Source organism: Phodopus roborovskii, unplaced genomic scaffold (assembly GCF_943737965.1).
Source record: "Phodopus roborovskii unplaced genomic scaffold, PHOROB, whole genome shotgun sequence".
In the NCBI taxonomy this organism is placed as follows: Eukaryota; Metazoa; Chordata; class Mammalia; order Rodentia; family Cricetidae; genus Phodopus; species Phodopus roborovskii.
The window spans coordinates 7,451,455-7,467,831 of record NW_026126549.1 but is presented as its reverse complement, the minus strand read 5'-3'; the positions used below and the strand labels follow the sequence as shown (position 1 = coordinate 7,467,831).

Sequence of the window (16,377 nt, the reverse complement as noted above, 5' to 3'; positions counted from 1 at the left end):
AATTCCACTTCTAAGAAACAGTAGCAAGATAAAGTTTTGAAACTGGAACAGCCTTTTAGTCAGGAAGCAACATGACTCCCTCTGCAACATCCACTTCCACTGTAGCACTTATTTAATTGCTGAGAAAAGTATAATATTTACGGTAAATTAGCTTGAATTACAAAAGATTAAGCTTGTGCCTCTTAACACAAGCTCTGGCCAAACCTAAGAGATGTTCAGAGGAGTATGCGAAGACTCCTGGATTGTATATAAGCTAGTAACAATACATGGAAACATGTTTCCATTTCAAGATTTCCAAAAAGAAATAATCTTACCTACCCATCCAGCTCTTAAAGCCTTTTCTCCAATCTTCACTTTAGAAATTCTTGTGAGTTTTTAGAATGGAAATAGGAGTTGAAGAAGAATAGGGGAAACTGGGGAGAAATAAAAGGCATTTGGGGCAGAGGGGTAGGGAGGCAGCTCAGTGGATAAAGGTGTTTGCTATGCAAGCCTGGCGAGCTGAGTTTCAATTCATAAGCCAAGCTAAAGTTGAAAGAAGTACTGACTCCACATACACATCATAGCACATGTAGTGCCCTCTAAATATTACATAAAAATTGAAATTCAAAAGGTATTTGGAAATAGCAAAGTCGGGCTAAAAATAGCATATGCAATTGAGGGTCTTTGCTCCCATAGACGACTCTTCACGGTTAGCTCTAGGGTCTGCATCATGAAATTCATGTTCCCCCTTCATTGGAAATACTAATCAAAGTTGCCTATTATTTGTGTTTTGAAATAGGGTCCTACTCTGCTGGCCTGGCTGGCCCATTTGATCTTCTTTTCCCTTTGGGAAATTATGGGACTGCAAGTATGCTTCGCTAAAAAGATCACTTTTGTACTCAGAACTAAATCAAGAATAAGGTAAATACTGAAAGTTGAAACCTTATTGATTCTTTTGTGGGCAGAGTCACTAAATGACAATGCATTTATTTATTTCAGTGACAGCCTGGTGGAATTCTACTTCAGGAAGCGAGGACTGCTACAAGATGTTACAAGATAATTTTCTTTTGACTTTGGTATTTTGATGTTTCAAGTGACTATTCAAAAAGCTAAAATAAAAAAAAAATATTTTTCTTCTTTTTTAGCTTTTTACCTTGAAGTCATGTGTGTGAGCAGACTAAGCTCACTGTATCAATAGCCATAACAAGGCTTCCCTCATGACTTTGCTGTGGATGAGGTGAGTTCACACATAGGTCACAAAGCCAAGGTGGGTAGTCTGTCAACACTGATTATTGTTTTGTTTACTTCTAATACATCTGTGATGACCTTCAAGTCATATAGAAAGGTCATTTTATATTTGCAACACCTGTGTTTAGCACACAGAGTCACAGAAGCTCAGCGCGATTTCCTTCAATCACCTTACCATAAAATTCCTACCTCCCACAGGCAGTGAGTTCTTTTCTATTCAACCTAATACTGGCTACTGTGCTCAAATGTTGAGCATTTGTCTAGAGTTAAGAGGTCTCCTTTCATGCAAATACCACGGTCATGCAATTATTCCCAATTGAGCTGAAGTTAGGGATTCCATTTACAAAATGGGAGAAATGGAACCAACTCCAGGAGAGTTGCTGTGTTCAATCTATGGCATCTCTGCTTCTGAAGTCTTAGTGGAAAACTGTATTTCCTGGCATGTGAATAAGACAGTGACATCCTATTTCAGGATGTGACGGTGTCTACTTACTCTTTTGGTCAGCTGAGTATCCATCATGAAATTGTGCACATGCTTTTCTGCTTTGGTAAGTTCTAGCTTTCTTGCCACTACGGCTACGACCAGGGCTGTGCAACCTGCACCCTAAAGGCAAGGGAAGAGGAGAACCCCAAGTTAATAAATTTTGATACTAGCCAAATTAGAGATTGTTTTGTATCAAATGCATTCATTTTTTTCATAAGTATCACTGAAAAATAATGCGGTTAACGATTGTAAGTAATTTTCCTTTAAGGTATAAAATCCTAGTTTATCTATTTTTAAAACTAAATCATAATAATGAATAAAACAAGATTTACCACAAGGAATAAATAGCTAAAAACAAACTTCCTGAATTTTTAGACATAAATTTTCTTTAAAAACAGGAAATCTGTTATACACCTATAATTATATAAGCATATTAAATGAATTAACATAAGTACATGGACTAGAAATGAAGAGTTAGAAATCTTTTCTTGAGATGAGACCAGCAGGCTTTCAGGCGAGTGGGTGGCTACATTAACAGGAAGGAAAGCAGTAGACTGTCATGTATGGAGACTGTCGCATGCATGAGAGTGACAAGGTCATAGAAGAACATGGAGGTACAAACATGAACAACACAGGACATGATTCACAGAAAGCTAGGGGATGCCTTCATTTGGAGAAGTAATGCTAATACAGTATGGGAGACACTGTGTGGTATCTCAAAAATCATAGACCTCTCTTTGTATGGTCAGGGTGCATTTAGTCTGAGTTGTAAAGGATGGAAGTGTCATCTTTGACACAGACCAGGATGCCATCATGTAAGGCTCCATGCTTCTGCCACCTTATAAGCCTGAGGCCCGGAACACCTACTTGTAGGTAAGAAGTCAAGGCAGTGGTTGTGAAAGGAGGCCAAAACTCCTGACATAATCCCAGTCTTGAGAGGCAACCGAGTAATAAAATGGCTAAGCCAATTGCAATATACAAAAAATAGAGGAGAAAGGGACAGGGTACATTAAGAAACCAATGCAAAAGGCATATACACAGCAGGATGATACAGTACTGGTGGATCTTTCTGAACACTTGAATCTCAACTAGTTTCAAGTAACATTCCCTTGATGTCACCGAAGGATAGAGTGCTCCTAGGATAGACAGTTGAAGTAGTCTTAAATTTCCACATCAAAATGCACCAGTCATCAAGAATCAGATAATACTGAAGAATAGTGGTTATGCAACTTATTCCCCACGCCATCTGTCTCCTACAGTGTTCACTAGTGGGAGTTACCGAGTTAAACGCACACACCTCTTATAGTTTTATGTTGGCCTTTTTTGGGCCACAAGTTGGTTAAAAGACAAGTTACATAATGACTTCACTTTTATTTATAAAATAGACCACAATAATAATACCATTTGTGAGAAGAGGTTAACTCTGAGTATTTGGTGTTTTAGTGGCTGATTTTGGTTGTTGTGTTATTTAGAATCTCTCTACCCAGCCAGACTCTCCACATTCTTTTCTCCAGGGTCATCCGTTCCTACCATATGTCCCATCTATGCAGCATCTAAACTCTCCATCAAGTTAGATATCCCTGACCCTCCCCATCCAGGCCTTCCTCCCTGTCCACCAGATCAAGCCAGTGTCTTGTCCTCATCTTGCCTCCCATGCTTGCACTCAAACATTCTCTAGACTTCAGGCCCTCTCTACCTTTATACAAACCCATAGGCCCTACCTGTGCCACATCCAACCTTTCCACCCAGCCGTATCCAAGCCTGGCTGAGAATGTACATCATCATGTACACTAGGCCCAACTCAGCCACACATCCTCATTCTTCCCCAACAACATATCTATATCAACCTTAAAACAAAAATATACCTCCACATGTCAAGATCTCTTTCCAAAAATACAAATTATGAAAGATCAAGCCAGTATCTTCTCTCCTAAACCCATCACTTTGTCATGAGAATTGCCTAGATGAACCCCAGGGCCCAGAATTTAAAAGAACATTCATAAACTTTCTCAAATAACCCATAAGTTTAAAGATGATACAAAGAAGCAAACCAATTAAATTAAAGGAGAATAACTAACTGCCTGAGTGATGCCCCCCCCCACCAAAAACAAAACATACTGGTAATGGAAATGATGAAGACAATACAAGACTTGAGGACAGAATTCAATAAGGAGACAAAAGACATTGAACAGGACTTAAGATGAAATGAAGATGGAATTTAAAATCCAAGAACTTAACTAGGAGCTCAAAGGAAGCCTTACAAATAGAATGAACCAAGCAGGAGAAAAGACTATCCAGACTTGAAGATAAAGTAGAGAATCCAGTCCAAATAAGGAATGTGAAAAGCTTAATAGAACACAGGAAACAAATCTTAAAATTATAGGTAGAGATGGTGGATAAAAACCCCAAATCAAAGACACAGACAAGCTCTTTAACAAAATCTACATACCTAGCTGGATTAGCATTGACTTCATTTCATTCCTTTAACCAACACTGTGATGTTGATACCTATATTTAGTATCACATACTTTCTCATGTATGATCATTTCTGCACTGATGATACATTATATTTCAAAGTTAATAATTTTATTATGTAAACTCTTAAAGTATAAAGGCTCATCTATTGAGTACTAAATATCAAATAAATCACAACTATTCCTTTTTAATAACTAGTTAAACTTCTGTGTGTGTGGTTTGAGATAGGCTCTCTCTGTGTAGCCCTAGTTGTCCTGGAACTGGCCCTGTAGACCATGCTGGCCTTGAATTCATGGAGATTCCCCTGGGTACCTCCACCACCCAGTTGACTTTATGCATATGCTACATTTGCTTGGAACTGCACTCAGGTCCTCAGCAAAAGCAGTGCACACTCTTACTGAGCTTTGACTCCAGCCCAAGTACCAGTGTAACTTTTAAATCAGTAGTTCACAGCCTTGATCAGGAACTAGACTCACTTGGAGATTTTGTAAGAACTGCACTGTTGAGACGTGGTATCCACAATCTACTCAACCCTGCAGTACGTAATTCCCTGACAGCCTGTGCTTTAAGTAAAGGAGGCTCTGAACAAAATAGAGCAAACTGCATTTAACCTTTGAAAAAGGAAGGCTCTCTGGGTTATTTCACTTGTTATATATGTAAGTTGTTCACTTCGCATATTAGAAGTATGCAAGTCTGAGGTGTGATGGATGCCAAAATATATTGTGCTCTGTGAAGACAATTCAAGTGGTTTTAGGGCTAACTCCTGATGAAAGAAATGAACAGACTTGGGGGAGAAACAGCTGTGCATTTGCTGTTGGCTTTTGAACTTTAGCCACAAAGTCTAAACAACTCTCAGACAACAATGGACTGATGACTCACTAGCCACCTGCCCCTCCCTCTGCACAGGCTAGCACTTGCTAGACCAACACAGGCACCTGTTGCTGATTTGCTCCCTCTAGCTCCTCAGTGGGAGCAGGCAGGGTTCTTTAATAAGCCAAGAATGTGAAAATTGAGGGGCTCCTAACTGCTACAGCCAGCCATGAGAGGGCAGTTGGCACAAGACAATGGATTTTTTTTTCTCCTCCCTGGGCAGGTGGCTGCTGCTGAGATCCTTCTGGAAAGAAATCAAAATCCTAATAGGAGTGGAAAATCACTGGCATCCAGAGCCTTGGGAAGTAATTTTTCTTTGTGCTTATTCTGGGCTCTACTCTTCCTGCTGATGGCCCATTTCTCAATGAGTGCTCTTTCACTCACTAAAGACTTGTGCTTTAAAATGAGCACCTTGGGAGAAAAGCAGAGAAGCAAGCGAATACAACAATTTGTATCATCTTTCAACTGTTACCTATACTTTTCACTCCATTATCCTAACCCTGTGCTGGTAAGCTGCACCCAAACAGGCACTTAGAAAGCCATTTGTGGAAGTCAAGTATGGTGGTCATACCAGGAATCCTGGCACTCAGAGAGACAAGGAGAACAGGATTTCAAGGTCATCTTCAGCTACAGAGCAAGGGGGAAGTTGACCTGGGTATTTGAGAGAGGCTCCATCTTACAAAGCCAAAAGTAAAATAAGATAAAAGGACAAAAAGGACACCTTTTCATTTAACACAATCTTCACTTAAATACAAAGCCATTTTCTCCTTATGTTTCAGTGTTGTTTTAATGAGACCTATCTAGGTTCTTAATATGTCACAAGAGGATTTAATATGTGAGTGTGTGTGCATGTGTGTAGAATTATGTTTTAACAAAAAACTTGATTGTTTAATTTTCGGAGTTATGCAAAACAGATCTGTTTGTATTCAGAAGCGTTCAGAGGACAAGGAGAATCCCTGGAAGCAGGTGAGTGGTATTAGTAACTGAGGTGATGACATACTGCTCCTGTCTACTCAGTGTTCATTTCAGGGCTATTCTGTTTCATAACGTAAGAATGGAAGTGTGGTTTGTACATTTTCTCCAGGGCTTGTCGCCACCACAACCCATGTAGAAACATTTGGGACTAACATATGTTCCTCTCTAGAATGAAGATCCCTGTATTCCTTTAATACGATGAGTCATGGTCTTTTCTCCAGCGTTAGGGAAGAAATCCTGGCTTCTTTTCTCCCCTTGTACCTTCTGTTTTTAATGAAAAAAAAAAAAAAAAGACAAAACAAATCACTAACCCGCCTTTAGGTCACCCGAAGACAGTATGTTTCTGACATGTATATTAAAAATAATTTATGTAAGGAAAACTTACACTCTTTTCATCTTTTAACAACACAGGTGCTAAATGAGAGAGAAAACTGGAGAAGTAAGGGTGTGAGGCAGAGTCAACTAATGTAAGAAACAAGACATGAGGTGAGAAGCAGTATTAATGATCTTGACCCTTAGCCAGATCAAAGTGAAGCTAGTGGAAGTTTGAACTCAGCCCCAGCACCTGAAAGGTGTTCTCTGGTGACAGATGAAGTGATGGCTTCACTCCTCTACCCTCCTTTAGACCACAGAAGCATCAGCTATTTGGACAAGAGCAGTGGAGGGTGTCTACCTCCCCCCCAAGAATGTTCCTAAATGAATGCTGGAAAAATTCAACAGCATGACATTTTCATTTTAGGCCACCTAGTGATGACAGATCCTGTAAATGATTCCAAGAACCATCTTGAAACACTACTTTGTGATGAAGTTTTCATAACTTAAAGCCAGCCATAAAATATGAAGCTCCTTTGACAGAGCACTGCAGAAAGGTGTTGATTATTGCCTATAAAAAGGCATCTCCCAAAGATACAACTTAATAATGGGATTCATGATTTTTATTTTTAATTCCAGAATTCCAGCCACTATGGTGAATGGCCTTATAAAACCAATAATGATCAAAGTATTTCAGGCTCAAATTATCCTCATGGGGTTTGTATAATAGTTCATTAGAGTGCAAACAGCCTTTTTAATAGCCAATTTAGAGTATCCAATGATAATCAAGATTTACCAAAAATATACTTCTTAAATTCTATGTTTAACTTAAAAATGAATAGGACCACTTTAACTTAAAAATGAATAGGACCACTTAAACGTTAACTTTTATTTTATATGTATGACTGTTTTGTCTGCATGTATGTCAGTGTACCAGGTGCATGCCTGGTGCTTTCAGAGGTCAGAAGAGGGTATCAGATTCTCTGGAACTGGAGTTACAGATGGTTTTAAGTCACCATGTGGATGTTAGGAATGGAGCCCAACTCTTCTGCAAGAACAAGGAGGAATCTTTCTAGCCCTTGACATTCATTTTTATGTACCATTTCATAAATCACTTCTTCCAGAAGAAGGTAAACAAATACTTGACATTATCACATGCCTTTATATTTCTGAGGTTGACAGATTCAATAGTTAAGAAAGAAACACATTTCATTGCCTTTGTCTGGCACAAATAATTATGCTTTCATAATAAATATGTAAAAGCAAAACAATCAATTTTGGCAAGTAAAATTCTCTAAATCACTCAAGTTTAACATTACAATCCATTAGAGTGTTATAAGACTTCCTTGGGTCATGAAAATAATTTCCTCTATAAAAGATGTCCTTCCTCTGATTTTCTACAGATAAAGTTGGCATTACCACTGGAGTTCAGATGCTCATTAATGCCCCCCTAAAGAATGGTGTATGTATGTGTTGGGGGGGGTTGTGTTTTAGTCTGGGATGAAGCCTACAGGACTGGGAAACCCATCTCTGTGATTTGCTAGGTCAACTCATTCTTGTACTTTTGGACTGGAAAGAAGGAAGTATTGCATGAAACTGGTTATCAACTCTGAGTCATTCTGTACTTAAAGCTCCTTAATAGAAAGAGTGCCAGTGTGAGCTCAGGTACTTACAGAGTTATAGGGTTAGGAAACTGAGATGGTGTAATATGCTGGCAGGTCACAGCAACTCCACAGCTAGAGGAAAGCAGCTGTTGTGTTCTTTTTAAAGCTATCCTGGGATTTATTGGTGAGGTAATAAATTCTAGGAAGAACTAGAATTCTGGTTAGGCAACTGATCAGGAATTTACTTTTTCTACTGAAAAATCTCAACATACTCCTTTTCTATCTGCATAAAATTTTCTTCTACATGAATTTAAACATATACTCCTGTCAATGGGCCTTATATGATGGGATTCAATGTGACATAGACTTAATTCACTGCTTTAGTTCAGAATGCCTTTAAACTGAGTTCAGAGGGTGCTCATTCAACTGACACCAGGACATCAAACAAGCTTGATGCTCATGGAATTTCTTTCTAGTGTTCTCATGGAATTGCTATCTGATGTTCTCATAGAATTACTACCTAGCATTCTGTAGGTGTGTGGGTTAATATCAGGATTATTGATTCAATTCCATTTGTCTACCTGTTTATTTTTGTGCCAATACCAAGCTGTTTTCAGGACCATAGCTCTATACTAGAGCTTGAAGTCAGAGATGGTGATGCCCCCTGAAGTTCCTTTATTGTACAGGGATGTTTTGGCTATCCTGGGTCTTATTATCCTTTCCAGGTAAGTGAAGAATTGTGCTGGGATTTTGTCATTTTTGTTTGTTTGTTTTTTTTTTTTAACTATGTTTATTCTATTTATCCAAGAGCAGGGGAGATCTTTCCATTTTATGGTATCTTCTTTAGTTTCTTTCTTTAAAGACACAAAGTTTTTATTATATAGGTCTTTTACTTGTTTGGTTAGCATTACCTCAAGATACTTTGTTGTTTGTGGTTATTGGAAAGGCTGATATTTCTCTGATTTCTTTCTCAGCCCCTTTATCGTCTATATATATATATATATATATTTAGGGCTACTGATTTGTTTTGAGTTATCTGCAAATATGACAGTTTGACTTCTTTTCCAATTTATATCCCCATGATCTCCTTTTGTTCTATATTAATCCACACACCTATGAACACTCCTTTTGTTGTCCTATATTAATCCACACACCTATGAACACCTGATTTTGACAAAACAGCTAAAAGTACACAATGGGAGGAGGAAAGCATCTACAACAATGGTGCTGGCACAACTGGATCATGGTGTGTAGAAAACTGCAGATAGACCCATGTGTATTGCCATGCCTAAAACTTAAGTTCAAGTGGATCAAAGACCTCAACATAAATCCAGCCACAATGAACCTCTTAGAAGAAAAAGTGGAAGGTACCCTTGAACAAATTGATACAGAAGACTACTTCCTGAACATAAATCCAGTCACACTGAACCTCTTAGAAGAGGAAGTAGGAGGTACCCTTGAACAAATTGGTATAGGAGACTGCTTCCTGAATGTAACTCCAGTAGCACAGACACTGAGATTGACAATAAATGATACCTCCTCAACCTGAGAAGTTTCTGTAAGGCAAAGGACACAGTCAAAAAGACAAAATGGCAGCCCACAGACTGGGAAAAGATCTTCACCAACCCCACATCTGACAGAGGGCTGATCTCCAAAATATACAAAGAACTCAAGAAACTAGTCACCAAAACACCAAATAACCCTATTAAAAAGTGGGGTACAGAACTGAAGAGGGAATTCTCAATAGAGACTTCCAAAATGCCTTCATTGAAAGGATGTAGAATTCAGTTTATTCTTTATGACATCATTCCAAACAGGAAATCATCAGTTCCTCGGTGTTTCCTCAAATGGAGGTAGAGTAGGGAAATTATTCTTGTAAGGGGGAGAATATGTAATTATAACCTTAATGCATTTGTCTTAAAGAAAAAGTAGTTTGACTTCCAGTAAGATATTCCATGGTTTTTTGTTTTAAACATAATATCCAGAGGGCTCTGAAGAGAGGATGAAAATGGCTCAGTTGGTAAAGTGATTGACATGTAAACAAAAGAACCAATTTTGGATTCCCAGCATCGCTGTGAAAGCCCATATGGTAGCACATGGGGTCTGAAGGTCAACCAGTCTACACAAATCAGTGAGTTCAGGCTTAGTGAAGGACTCTCTCAAAAACTAAAGTGGAGATTAATTTAGGACGACATCCACACATGTAAACACATAGAAAATATTTGTGGAAGAGAGGTCTCTTGGTTTCTTGACATCTAGTTCATAGGTGAATCTTGGCATAAGGCACATTTTTACCTATTGTTTTTGATCATATGCATGGTAAAGAGGAGGAGAGAATTATATTGGGAATCAAACTGAGGACCTTCAGCATGTCAGGCAAATATGCTATGACTGAGATGCCCCAATCCAAATATTTAATTTCTTCCTGAAATCTAGCAATATCCAACCAAGCTCTCCCTATTTTAGGCATTCAATAATCACCTGTGCATAATATTGTAATCACATTTCGGTATAATAGGCAAGACTCTTTTAATATTGATATTTGGTTTTCTATTAGAAATGTTACAGGAAATAATCTCCCCTCATGGTTTAATAATATATTTCTGCCCAGAGTAGAACAGATATAAGCTTAGCCTAATGTCCTTTTCTCTAAAAATATATGACCTGTGGCACAAATTCAGCTTCTAAAAACTTCTAAATTATACCCTAATTTTGAGTTTTGACTAATGTAAGCACTGAGGATGATGGCTTGCTGTAATTCATCAGTGTCATTTAGCTTTGGGAAGAAAATAAGCAGGACTTTGGGACGTCATTGTAGGTTTGTTAGCACGTAGAACAACTCTACTTCAAAAGGAAAAAGAAAAAAAAAAAAAAAAACACACACGACAGTATAAATTCTACCAAAATGTCATAAACACAAGGATAGTGAAACTGAGAGATAATGGAGAACAAAAGGCCCAGTACTCCAGAGGTAATATTCCAGATGATGCACAGATGACCCTGCATTTTCTTCAAAGTGTTATAAATTGCATTTCTTATTCACAATTTATTAAAGGCTGGAGCTGAGAAGGGGAGTTGGGCAGAGAGGAGACACTCATGGGAAATCCATTAATGCATATTTTACTACAGATGTCAAAGAATAGGCGAATAAACACTGAAATAGGAAGTCATTTCAGGCTAAGTCCCTGAGTATTATCATACTTCCCCTAATGAAAAGAAAGCAAAAGGCAAACAAAATTTGTCAAACATACTTCATCTTCAAGAAACTAGCCTTTCTAAAGTTATCTTCTTTTATGAATCTATAATCTCATCCAGACATTCTCCACATCACATCTATTTTAAAATCTCTAAGGAGTTTGTACAGGCTATGTTTGACTGCTTAGATGCTTACTTCCCAAAGACTGCCCAGTAGTCTGACACTATGAAAATTTTCCTGGCCTCAAGAGAGAGCCACTGCCCTGTTCAGAAGCACTTTTAAGAAGGTGCAGAGCTGAATACAGAATTCTCAATAGGGGAATCCAAAATGGCTGAAAGACGCTTAAAGTGCTCAACATCCTTAGCCATCAGGGAAATACAAATCAAGGCAACTCTGAGATACCATCTTACTCCTGTCAGAATGGCTAAAATCAGAAACACCAATGACAGTTTATGCTGGAGAAAGGGCAACACTCCTCCTCGGCTTGTGGGAGTACAAAATTGTACAGCCATTTTGGAGAGCAGTATGGTGGTTCCTCAGGAAAATGGGAATCAGTCTACCACAGGACCCAGAAATTCCACTCTTAAGCATATACCCAAAAGTTTCACATCCATGCAACAAAGACATCTGTTCAACTATGTTCATAGCAACATTATTTGTAATAGGTTGGAAACAACCTAGATTCCCCTCAACTGAAGAATAAACAAAGAAAATGTACATTTACACAATGGAGTGCTACTCAGAGAGAAGGGGAAAAGAGCCAAAAACAAAAACAAACAACCAAAAATGGAATCTTGAAATCTGAAGGCAAATGGGCGGGAACTAGAAGAAACCATCCTGAGTGAGGTAACCCAACCATAAAAAAGATGAACATGGTATGTACTCACTCATATATGGATTTTAGACATAGAGCAAAGGATCACAAGCCTACAATTCACACAGCCAGAGAAGCTAGGAAACAAGGAGGACCCTAGGTGAGACATACATGGTCCTCCACAGAAGGGGTAAAGGACAAGATCTCCTGAGCATATTGGGAGTGGGGGCAAGAACAGAGAGTGGAGAAGGAGTTATGAGAAAAAGGGGGGAGATGAGAACATGAGGGAGCAGGAAGGTTGAGTCAGGGAAGGAATAGAGTAGAGCAAGGAAAAAGATAACATAATAGAGAAGAGAAGAGAAATCTGGCACTAGGGAAATGTCCAGAGACCTACAAGGATGACCCCAACTAACAATCTGAGCAATAATGGAGAGGCTACCTTAAATGTCCTTTTCCAATAATAAGATTCATGACTACCTTATATGCCACCATAGAGCCTTCATCCAGAACCTGATGGAAGCAGAAGCAGAAAACCACAACTAAACACTGAACTGACCTCCTGGAATCCAGTTGCAGAGAGGGAGAAGTGATGAGCAAAGGGATCAAGACCAGGTTGCAGAAACCCACAGAGACAGCTGACCTCAACAAGGAGGGGCCCCATGGACCCCAGAATGATAGCTGGGAAACCATCATAGGACCGACCTAGACTCCCTGAACGTGGGTCTCAGTTAGAAGGCCTACACAGTCTAAGGGACCTTTGACAGTGGAACCAGGATGTATCCCTGGTGCATGAAATAACTTTGGGACCACTTTCCTCATCGAGGGATACTCCCTTAGCCTAGAGACACGAGGGAGGGCCTAGGCCCTATCCCAAATGACTTGACAGATTTTAATGATCCCTCCTGGAAGGCCTTATCCTCCCTGGGGAGTGGATGAGGAATGGGACATGGGACAGGGGCGGCAGTGGGGATGGGAGGGTGACAGGGAGAGGGAACTGGGATCTATATGTAAAATAAGAAAAAAAAATTAAAAATTCCTCCTTTGAAATGAAAGAAGGTGCACAGCCAGGTGGCGGTGGTATACACCTTTAATCCCAGCACTCGGGAGGCCAAGGCAGGTGTATCTCTGAGTTCAAGGCCAGCCTGATCTACAGAGTGAATGCCAGGACAGCCAGGGCTACACAGAGAAACCCTCTCTGAAAAAACAAAATCAAAAGAAAAGAAGAGACTACCCAAAGATTTGTGGATTTCTCTATGTATGTAAGTAAACACTCTTTAATTGTGTTAATTAATCAATTTCTTCTTATATGGGAGGGGCAATGGCGGCCCTGAGTTTAGGAATGGACTGTTATGCTATGAACTTATAGGGAAAGAATGATGTCATGTACATTTCATTATACAAACCCTTATTTCATATGTCTAGATTGAAAGATGCTTAAAACTTATTTTCCAAAACCAAGATCAAATAGTGCAACCCAACTAAGGATGCAATTGAAGGCATCAATCATGAGATTCTGTGCTGACAGACAAGGCTTTGAAGGGACAGTACTGGAGGCATTAGGGACAGAGCAATACTAAGAGAAAACAGACTTATCTCAAGGTGACTGTGTTCAAGAAAGATAAAGTCAAATTTGTGTCTGCCACAAAGGTATATGAGCCTCAAAGTCATGCCTCGTTTAATAATAAAATGGGTACGTCTTGCCACAAAAGGGACACCAGGCAAGTTGTTTTTGAGAAGCACAGGGGAAAGACTGTAGTTATCAGTTGTCTTTATAAATAGCATCGTTCATGTCCCTTGTGGGCTTGTTATAGGGACTTCCAAAAATATACCTCTATATATTGTATTTCCCAAAGTTTTATGTTATACAATAAAATGCCACTATTTGAGGGGAAATGGGAGAAATTCTATAATCAAACACTTAATGAGCTATAGCAAGTCTGAAGTCCACTATATTAACAAAGCTGCATTTTATTTCACAAGGACACACAAGGACATAATGTTAAATTATGTCCCTAAATTATTATTCTCATAATGTGGGCTTGATAGTCATCCTGATGGGGCCATTGTCTTTAAAACTGGCATGGGTAGTCGCATTACCTCTGTTCAGTCCTACCAAGGACTGAAGCATGCCCCTATTCTCCTGATGCTCACTCAGGCTCTCAGTCCTTTCAGCTAAACAATCTTCCTCAGCAGATGCTTCAGGTGACCTCCTTGTGAGTGGACTGTACTTAAGGGACCTGGAAGTCTCTCCTGCTACTTAGTGGATGGAGAATATAGTGGTGTTCTACCCTTTAGGTACACATCTGAGTTCTTATGCCCCCATGCGATGCTCCACTGCTAAGAACAAACGGAAATCCAACTGCAGTTCCTGTCTTGAGGTCTTACCCCATTCACTGGGCGTAGAACTCTTCCTGCCACGATTATGTACAATAGACTCAAAGACAGAGAGGGAGAGAGAGAGCAGTGTCCACATTCAAAGGTCCATGCTCACTCTTACTTCACCTTAATCTTTAAGCAAATCTGCAAGGAACTCAAGGCTGGGGCAGCCCGGTCTGCCTCCCTCTCCTGGCTCCATGAGTACTTTAAGGCTTACAGAACCTTTGCGCTGGTCTCCACCGATCCTTTGGCTGGAGAAGCATTCTAGCATTAGCTACTTTTCTAAAGGATGAAAATGTCTTTCCAGTTTTCACACAACGAAACAAATGGGACAATCAGTTCAGGCTATACTACAGTGTTAAGAGAGGCAAATAACATGCTTGAATGTGTTAGGAAAAGATCTGCCACTTACCATTACAGCAAACCTTCCTCTGGCTTCCTGTGCCCAACTCATGAATATCCATGTCCCCCTTTATTCACGCCCATTCACCTTGTTCAATTGTACTGCAGCCTTTAACTTGTGGCTTTCAAACAGAATGTGCCCCATTACTGGCCCTTTACCTTTAAAGTCTCACTCCATGTTAAAAAGTCAATTCTCCATATGTTATTTCTCTGATGAGGCCCTATTCTGATGAGGCCCTATTCTTATTCCCCAACAACTTGAGACTTACTTCTTTGTATATGAACTTGGTTGCATTTAACAATCATTTGTCAGTCATTTTCAAAAAGTAGGGTTTCTGCTGGAGGCCTCCAGGGAGCAGGGCAAGGCAGCTCGTGTCTGGTTTTGCTGCATTCCCTGTACAGTTCCCAGAACCATGCCTTTCACCCAACCAACATTCCATAACAGAACACATAACATTAAATAATGCAACAGAGCACTTTAAAGCCCCCAACATATTTCAAAACTGTTTTTATGAGCAAACAAGAAACTGAAAATCCCCTATATGTATGAACTGACTGGTTTCTGTGTCTTCTAAAGTAGAACTAAGAGAGATGGAAGGGAAGGACACTTACCATAATTCCAGTAAGCAAGCAGACTCCTTTCCCACAGTATGTGTTCGGTACCATGTCACCATAACCAATGGAGAGAAAGGTTATTGATATCAACCACATTGCTCCCAGGAAGTTGCTAGTGACATCCTGTTGATCGTGGTACCTGAAAGACAGCAAACAAAGCCAGTGTTTTAAAATTAAACTCTAGCACCGCAGCTAAGGAAAGTTCAGTTATACTATGTCTTCAATAAACTCTTCTCTTTAGATGTTCTGGCAATTTCAAATAAAAGTGAAGCCACAAAGATGCCTCAGCTTAAAAACAATACCCCAAAAGAATCGTTCACAGCATGAAAACCAACCTTCTCACTGCTTCAAGATGCCATACATTTACCTTTGTAGAGTCTCAGCACTCTGTCATTCCCAGCTGATGTGCCCAACCTTTGTGACAATGTGACCTGTTCTAATCTCATGCTACATGTATAGTAATAGGAGTCCTGCAGTTTCCTATCCTGAGACTACTACCTTTGTTCCTTGTTGTCCTTCTCCATAAGTTTAGGCTGAAGCATACAAAGCATGTAAAGCACTGTCCAGCACACATGCATATGGTAATCAGATCACGTTGATCCTCAATGTTGGAAGAGTATGCTGTGATGCATGTCTCTGCAGCTGCAAGACTGAGTGGTCTTTGTTCTCTGTAGCACTCAAGCCTGAATGGTGGTCACCAACAGAGTTCTTCGCTTTGAACCCACCTCCCACAATAGTAGGGAGTCCTTTACTCTGCTCATTTCTTGTTGTGCCTTCTTCTAAGTAAAGAGAAGCCAAGGTCCTGGTTTCTGTTACTTGTACTAACCTAAGAAGTGACAGGCTGGTGTGATCAGAAACCGAGCACAAGGAGGAGTAAGGACAACTAGTGTATTACCTTAAAAAAAAAAAAAAAAAAAAGGATAAGGAACACACCCTGACTATGCCATACCCAAGGAATGACCACTTTATCCTAGCTATAGATGCTAATTCCCAGGATGTCCCAGGAGGCATTCCTAGCATTCTGTAG

The 16,377-nt window shown here is 39.6% G+C and overlaps 1 protein-coding gene across 2 annotated transcripts in view; it reads right to left on the bottom strand.

Annotated features, from left to right (window-relative positions):
• Positions 1 to 16,377, bottom strand: part of Kcnn2 (potassium calcium-activated channel subfamily N member 2) — a 355,449-nt gene that overhangs the window by 12,957 nt on the left and 326,115 nt on the right. For both annotated transcript variants that reach the window (XM_051200778.1, XM_051200779.1), the window contains exons 7-8: positions 15,348 to 15,489; positions 1,721 to 1,831 (exon numbers count right to left, since the gene is read on the bottom strand). In XM_051200778.1, coding sequence (XP_051056735.1) covers positions 1,721 to 1,831; positions 15,348 to 15,489 — 253 coding nt within the window. The remainder of the gene's footprint in view (positions 1 to 1,720; positions 1,832 to 15,347; positions 15,490 to 16,377) is intronic.